The sequence below is a fragment of the Ziziphus jujuba genome, chromosome 11 (genome assembly GCF_031755915.1).
Source record: "Ziziphus jujuba cultivar Dongzao chromosome 11, ASM3175591v1".
In the NCBI taxonomy this organism is placed as follows: domain Eukaryota; kingdom Viridiplantae; phylum Streptophyta; class Magnoliopsida; order Rosales; family Rhamnaceae; genus Ziziphus; species Ziziphus jujuba.
This window is the reverse complement of record NC_083389.1, coordinates 15675411-15683573: the sequence shown is the minus strand read 5'-3', so window position 1 is coordinate 15683573 and position 8163 is coordinate 15675411. Positions and strand designations below refer to the sequence as shown.

Below are 8163 nucleotides of genomic sequence, written 5' to 3'. Positions count from 1 at the left end.
AAATAATAATAATAAATAAAGGTCTCATAATAAAGTTGAATTAGGGGCGAGCAAAGAATGGAACTAAATATTTGTCAACACATTCACAAAGAGCACCATCATCTGTTTGGCTTGTTGTACACCTGAACTTAGCTGTTTGCGTGGTTTATTGAGATACTACTACATTCTGCTTACAAGTTACCCCCAAAGAGAGAATCTCTTGCAAGTCACTGTCCTGCTGGGACCAAATTACTTACCAACCATACCAGCCAACAATAATAGTATAAGGGCATTAAGTGCAAGATATAATAAAACAAACAAATAGACATATTAGCAGAAGAAAAATGCTTCTTCTATGCCTGGAACTGTAGCTGTTCTACACTCAGCATCCTCACCCTGAGTAAGATGGCCATCAATACAAGTTAATATATTGCATGTCATCCTTTTCTTTCCCTTTTCTGGGTTTTTTCACCTTTATTGTGGAGAGAGAGAGAGAGAGAGAGAGAGTTTACGATGTTTACATTCCACTAATTTAAAGTAGACAGAAAGGCAAATAATTTACACAAAAAGTCAGCCGTTTTTGCAAATTTACATGCTCGTTTGCTGTTCTTCTGTTTCTTTTCTTTTTTTTTTTTTTTTTTTTTCCCAAAACACTCAACTCAAACTAAGGACAACAGCTTCAGCCATCATCACTACTTCATATGAAATATGCGAATACGAGAGAGTAAGGGAAAGGGAGAGGGGAAGAGGGAGAGAGGGAGACCACCTGCTCAGCAGCATCATAGCAGGTTTTTTTTTTAATACAACATTTGATCATTCAGCTCTTTTCTACCCTCAAATTCGACTTGTACAAGACAATTATGTTTAAGTGTTATTATGATGATCTAGCTGAGGAAGATTCACCCAAAGACACAGAAGCCAAAGACGCCCAAACCCGGGCATTCTTTGCACCTTCGCGGAAGTTCCTAGTCTTGCACAGCCTAAGCTTGGTCCAAACCCTCCTCACGTCTATCATGTGGCAAACTCGTCCCATTATCTGGCTTGTCTCTCCAAATATTCCCGAGTTGAAATGGGGAACATACGAGACATAGAAAGCTTTGAGGTGAAATAGCAACCTTGGGAATATGGATAGTAATACCCTTAAAAAGAGGAACAATATAGCAAAAACTAAATAGGGTTCCTTCTTTGATATCTCCTTGAGTGGCATACTATTTATTAATTGGAATATGGATGTTTCTCTGCTTTCTGAGAAAACAGACTGATCATTGTCAAAATATTGGATAGGTTCCAATCCTGAAACAGAAAGTAAGTTGCATAAGCACTTAACTGCACATGCCAAATGAAATCAATATCACTGAGAATCTTACATGCGAACAGAAACCAACCAAAAAGTTTAGGGTCTTCATCATTTTGAAATAAAAAATGAGAATCACTTTTTTCATTCTCAAAAACAAGTTGACGAAATTTTATTTAATTATTTAAAATCAATCCTTCAAAATCACAAAAAAGTTGTGAAATCCCCAACTCTTCCGGACTTCTTTCTTTACTTTAAATGTATGGTTTATTAACCACATATTTTCAAGAAAATTTTATTCAATTTCCTCAGCAGAGATATTTTTCAATTTAGAAAATCACTAGAACACAAGCTTGCTGCTGAATTCAAATTAGCATACAACTACTATTATCAATTACGAACCAAAGAAACCTTGGTATTTTAGGCTCCATGAGTTTTTTCTTTACAAATAATCGGAGTAACAGTTCCTTAGTCCACCCCACCCTCTTCCTTTTTCTCTCAACCTTTTAGAGGTCTTGGGATAGTGGGAGGGGGGGAAAGAAAACAAATTCAAGTGCTTGAGATAACAAAATCTCAATTTGCAGAGGCAGAAAGGAGTTCCATAACAAACTCAAAATATCTACTGTTATTTGATATAGGGGAATCTTACCAGAAGTTTTCTTGTAAAATTGAACGAGGGAAAGGAGATCTTTAGGACCATGATAATGCACCCTTGATGTTTGATTAATCATTAATATTGAAGGCAAGCTATGGATTCCATATCTTGAAAATACACTGCAACAACACAAGAACAGACATAACAATGATGCTAAAACTTCAAATAGAAAAATTCAACTGGACCTTAGTATGATTATTCTAGATCTTTTTAACGTACCAGACCACATCTTATAATAAAATGACATTTTTATCTTTTGATTTTCGCACAAGTCAGGGCAAGGCTTGAATCTAAAACCGACTACAGCTTCCATTCCAACTTGCCAAGCTTATGCAACAGAATTAAGTTACTTTTGGGGGAAAAAATTACACTGGCAAGGATCGTAAAAGAATTTGAAGATGATGACCTAATGTCATTAACATTATCAAATTTCAGGCAGCAAACCAACAACTATCTTTTGTATCGTTTAGCCTCGTAGGCAATCAAATTGAATTATGGAAAGCATAAACACAGGCACAAAAAATTTAGTCGTTTATGTGTATGACTTTTCAAAAACTAGATTTTACCTATCAAAAGCAGGATTATATTAAAGAGAACAACGAAGTATTTTAATCTTCCTAAAGATACCATTAAAATAAGAAACAGCTGAAGTCAGTTTTTTTCATACCTTGGCATTGCTAAAGATTGCTCAATTGCCAAGTGTTGTATTTGAGGAAACATAAGGCTGAGTTTTTCAAATGTCGGAGATACACTGCGCGAGAAAGGGCACCATGAAGCATAGAAGAGGACAGAAATATCTCCTGCCCTCTGTTTAGATGCCAAAATGCTGTCCAGGAAATCTCCATCCACCTAAAATTACAAAAAATAAATGTAAATAGTTCTTTAAAAAATCTACATTCTCTTCATGAGTAAATATTAAAATGAAACATATTAGTGCAAGTTTGTAATGCCATTCTAAATCTACAAGAAAGATCTTACACCAAAATCAACTGTTTATCATCATGCAGATCATAAAATCGTGAAAAGAGAGTTTATCTTAATAAGAAGAAAAGACAATTGTGGTTCTTGATGACTTCCATTGTACTCTACATGTAGAAGTAATAGGGGGGAAAAATCCAGAAACTTTAAAAGGAAAAACCAAATTTGATTCATGCAACATGCAACAAGATTTACAATTAGATAGTTTTAACAGAGAAATTTCAGAAATTACAATCTTGTAATCACATATTTGATTTATGACATCTTAACAACTATGCAAATTACAATCAGGTGATATTCCAGTTAAAACAGGTAATAGAAAGGTGGAGTATCCTCAGCTAAGTTGATTATCACCGTATGAGGACATTCTTGGACATACATGCAAGGAGACTAGATTGTTCTGTTTTATAAACTTCTTAATTACGAGAGTTTGTTGATATTTATGAATGGAGTCAATTTACCATTAGAATAGTTGAATTGAATTAAACCCTACATAGGAAGAATATATTTCAGGGTCACAACATATATTATTGGTCCATCAGGCATAAACAAACATCGCACAACTACTTATCACCGTATCATGACATTCTTGGACACACATGCAAGGAGACTAATTCAGTCTGTTTTATAAACTACTAAGTTAAAAGAGTTTGGTGATAATTATAAACTCAGTCAATTTGAACCATTAAAACAGTCAAATTGAATTAAACCCTACATAGAAAGAGTATATTTCAGGGTCACAACCTATATAATTTCAGGAATAAACAAACATCACACAACTAAAATAATAATTAAAAATGCCGAGTTACCAAATATATGTGATATGTTTGAAACCTCAACAACCACATCAATAGATCTATGCTAAAAAACTAGGCAATAAACTAATAACGACAACCACCAAATAAATAAATAAATATCATACACATTCAGACAAGGGGAAGAGGAGCAAGAACTTAAAGGCTCTGTTTGTTTTGATAGAAATAATTTCCGAAAAATCATATCAGCATTTTCAACTATTTGCTGAGAGAAAAATTATTTGGTACATGGAAAACAACTTTTGGTCCAAGGGGAAGAAAGGTAAAACTTGGAAAATGGAGTCCTAAGAAGTTAAAAAAAGAGAAGTGATCTAGAAAAGGAAGCTAAGGTTGACCAATTCTCTCAAACCATTACAGACTCCAGTGTCATTCTGGCAGATCCATCCATCAACATTTTTAGCTAATCAAAGTCATTTTCCATTGCATGCCCAAAACAGTTTCTCATTGTTTCCTTGTGTCTAAGTCAAAACAAAAAGCACATAGCTTTTATTGGGAGAAATTTCTACTCCAAAATAAAAACCAAATGATGAAAACAAGATACTCTATGCGATAATTTTGGCTGATGCCAATTATCACCTACTTCCAATTTCAAATATTCTCTTTCATGCCATGTAAACCCACCTTTATTGCCATGAAAAGCATACATTCTTAAGTCATATATACTGCATTGAGATTGTAGCTATCTTTGTCGAGGATTATTTAACATTTATCCCCCACTAAATTCTGTCACCTTCTTCCGATTTCATCTAGTCTTATATACCATGTCAGCCCACCTTTGTTGCAAGAAACAGCTTTTATCGTGAATTCATATATACACATACAATAATCTTCTACTGGGCAACCTAGCCTAGCTTATGCACATACCTATCAACATTCATCTATCTTGGTTGAGGATTAATTAAAATTCATCCACCATTAAATCTTCTAGCTCCTCTTCCATTGTACTCTTAATTTGAATTTGTGAAACATACTGTACTGAATGAGAAACTGATGGTTAAATTACATTTTCGTAGGCTGGCCACTCATAATTCATCAGTGGCTCTGGAGTAGCTAGAAAAGCCAAACAATATCTATTAGAAGAAAAGAAGTAACATATACAGAAAATAGGGTTATAGTTATAAATATTACAAAAATTATATGTATCTTACAAACATGATACATTTTTCAAACAAATGAAACACACAACAGTTCAAGATTTAACAAATTTGCTTGTAGTTATCTCTCTTTCTCTATCTTTATACACATTTAAAAACATCTCTATGAAATCATATATATGAGCATGCAAAGACCTCTTTTATCAATTATCAAGGAATTCTGGATACTTTTTTAAATAAGAAACATAACTTTATTGAATTAATTGATAGCCAGAGTTCATCTCTTTGGTAAGCACAAGGACCAAAGCCCCATCATAAAAGCAAGAGTTCATTCAATAACCAATACTTTAAGACATATTAAAAAAAGAAAACTATTAGTTGGAAAGCTATGAATCTCTTGGACAATGATATAGAAGTTCATATCATGTGTGATTCTCATCAACATGACACCTAGATTCGGCAGCTTCTCCAATTAATACTTGCAATGGTATTCATATTGAGTCCATATTTCTTTATTATAGACTCTCTACATGTGCAACTCTTTAATAATGTGCAACTTTTCCAATAGTGTCGCTATTGAAATGCATTTATTAGAAACTTGATCTTTGGTTCTGCAAGCGAAAAACAGGAGAATTCTACCGACACCTCTTAACTGAGACATCAGCGGTACTACATTAATCTGTCACTGCTGTTGTCAGACCCCAAAATTACATTCTGTATTTCATATCAAAAGATTTTTCTTCCTCCATAGTTTGGATATCTTCTCTTGTTGCTTGTTATTTGAACATCTAAAGCTAGAACTTCACTGACCATGATAGCTAACCAATATGAACATAAAAAGCATACATAAATATAAATATAAGAGCATATGAGATTTGCCCTAAGCAATTTGAACATATAATATTTCAAAATTTCCGGAGTTAAGCAGTCTAACTTAACAGACTTTTAATCTATTTTAAAGAGCAAAAATTGAAGAAACTGCATTCCAAAGCAGATGACTAACTTGTAAGTCAATCTCCCAAGCAGAAATATAGATTCAAGTAAAATAAATAAGTAACAGATGAAAATAAACTTGATACGTGTATTCAGGATGTTTTAATGCAGTTCTGAGGCGGACAAATAAAAAGGTATGAGATAAGTCTCCAAACCTACCAGGTTTTTGGTTTTAGACTAAACTAAACTAATTATTGGAAGACATATTTCAGGAAACGCAGATTTAAAGTTCATAAATCAACCTACCCACATAGGATGCTAATCTTTGGCTAAACGGCTTAACAACAAGTTTTACTGCTTCAAAACAAATGGGATGAAAATAGAGGCAGCAGAGCCATGTAAAATAAAAGATAAAATAATACAATTACTGGACTATTTTTGTTGCACCATCTGTTTCCATGCACTATTTTTTATTAATTTTGGTCAGCACCATCATGCACGATAAGTAAAACATGTAATAGTATTCCATTTAAGCCTAGAAGTAGAAGATACCCAAAACAGTCTCTGACGACTCTTAAATATCAAAAAACACCATATTTAAATATCTTTACAGGCTAATACATTCATTTGGAGCTTATCCATAAGGAATTTTAGTTAATGCCCCGCCCAGCAGTCTTAAAACTAGCATATTTAAGGTTTTACTTTTCCTTGAGATCTAAATTTAGTTCTTAAAGAACTATGAGGTCCTTATCCTCCTTGACCATGCTTTCAAAGAGACAAAACAAAATAGGCACGAGATCCTTATGAAAAACTAAAGCAAAATTTCCAACCTAAACAAGGATTCCGCAACAAATCTATGTCCAAAGTCCTCAATTTTCTTTATTATCGTCAGGTGATGAATGAAAAAAAAGAAAAATAAAGGAAAAAAAAAAAGAAAAAGAAAAGGGAAGCTCATAAATATCCATCTTGTTTATTTTGTTTTTTTTTTATTTTTTTACTAATGACATGACATCATACCCACAAAACAAAATGCTCAAACGATTCAAAGTCAACCCCATAATTTATATTTGTATTCACCAATTTATCATAGTGCCATAGGAATCCATCGCATTCACAAGCTACCATCGCAAAAAAAGGAAGAATAGCTTAAAATCCCAAAATACCCAGAAATCAAATTATCCAAATAAGATCACGAATAAGTGCAACCACAATTCCCCCAAAAAAAAAAAAAAAAAATCCATTCAAATGAAAATTACAATAATCAAAACCAATTAACAAAAACCATCTAACATAAACAACATATTCACAATGAATTATTCATTAAAAAATAAATAAATAAAGGGTTTGAAACATACCTGGAGAGGTGGATTAGGGTAGATCGAAACGGGGCACTGAGATTGAAGAGAAAGAATAAAATCAGTCGATTGATGCGAGCAGGTATCAGAAGAAGACGAAACCAATTGCACCGAAGAGAAAACGGTGGTGATATACACCAACAGAAACGATCCAGCTACAAACGAAGAACGAGCCATCGAAGAAAGACCGAAGACGAAGAAGGAGAAAGAAGGGTACACCGAGAGAAAACACAGGAACACAAAGGGTAAAAGCGGAAGGGCGACAACGAAACTAAATCTTTTTTTGACAAAAAAAAAAAAAAAACTAAAAAGAAAAAAGAAAATGATACCAGGAACAAATAAATGGCTGAAAAAACCCCAAAAAATATATATATGTATATATGAAAAAAAGGAGGTTTTTGATTTTTTTTTTTTTTTTTTTTTTTGGTTATAAATCTGTTGCCGACTGTTTTTCTGTATGTAATCTGATAAAGAGGGTCTGTGTCTAATTGCGAGTGGGTGGGTAAAGGCAAAAAAAAAAAAAAAAATGGTGGTGTTTGGTTTGGTATTATCTCTTTTGGCTTTCGTTCGGTGATGCACGCTGTTTCTTCTCTCTCTTTCACTTTCACTTTCTCACCGTTTTCTCTCGCTCTGTTTCTCTTATCAAAGGATGGGGTCCGAACAGAACTGCTTTTTCCAGCTCCACCCCCTCAATGCTTTTCTTTTTATTTTATTTTATTTTCATTATATAAAATAAATAAATAAATAAATATTTGACCATCAAAAAATTCTGCCAATCCATTCTCAGGCCGCCTCGTGTTATATGAATCAAACTTCTTTTTATTTTACTTTTTTATTATTATTATTATTTTTTTTTTGTTGTTTTCACAACTTAATTTTTAATAATAAAGATATAATTGGTGAGTTAGTCAATGATGGAGGGTTTTATTTGGCTATAAATTTGAATTTTCTTATTGATGCAATGTCCTTTTTAAGTTTGTCATATATTGTATCTTAAAATACACTTTTAATTCAAAAAAAATAATAAGGACTAAAATGTGAAATCATGAAAATTTCAGTA

The 8163-nt window shown here is 33.0% G+C and overlaps 1 protein-coding gene across 1 annotated transcript; it reads right to left on the bottom strand.

The window, feature by feature from the left end:
* Positions 1-475: 475 nt before the first annotated feature.
* LOC107432704 (5'-adenylylsulfate reductase-like 7) lies at positions 476-7790 on the bottom strand. The gene is made up of 4 exons (XM_016043893.4): positions 7104-7790; positions 2596-2777; positions 1923-2047; positions 476-1272 (listed from the first exon to the last, which is right to left on the bottom strand). The coding sequence occupies exons 1-4, from the start codon at positions 7278-7280 to the stop codon at positions 854-856; spliced, it is 903 nt and encodes a 300-aa protein (XP_015899379.3). The 5' UTR covers positions 7281-7790; the 3' UTR covers positions 476-853.
* Positions 7791-8163: the final 373 nt, after the last annotated feature.

Bases quoted from the DNA above. Each gene is read 5' to 3' on its own strand.
- LOC107432704 (XM_016043893.4), bottom strand. From the start codon at position 7,280: ATGGCTCGTTCTTCGTTTGTAGCTGGATCGTTTCTGTTGGTGTATATC. The intron at 2,048-2,595 runs GTATGAAAAAAA...GTGTTGTTGCAG, and splicing joins CAATCTTTAGCAATGCCAAG to TGTATTTTCAAGATATGGAA. The intron at 1,273-1,922 runs GTAAGATTCCCC...TTTCTGTTTCAG, and splicing joins ATTTTACAAGAAAACTTCTG to GATTGGAACCTATCCAATAT.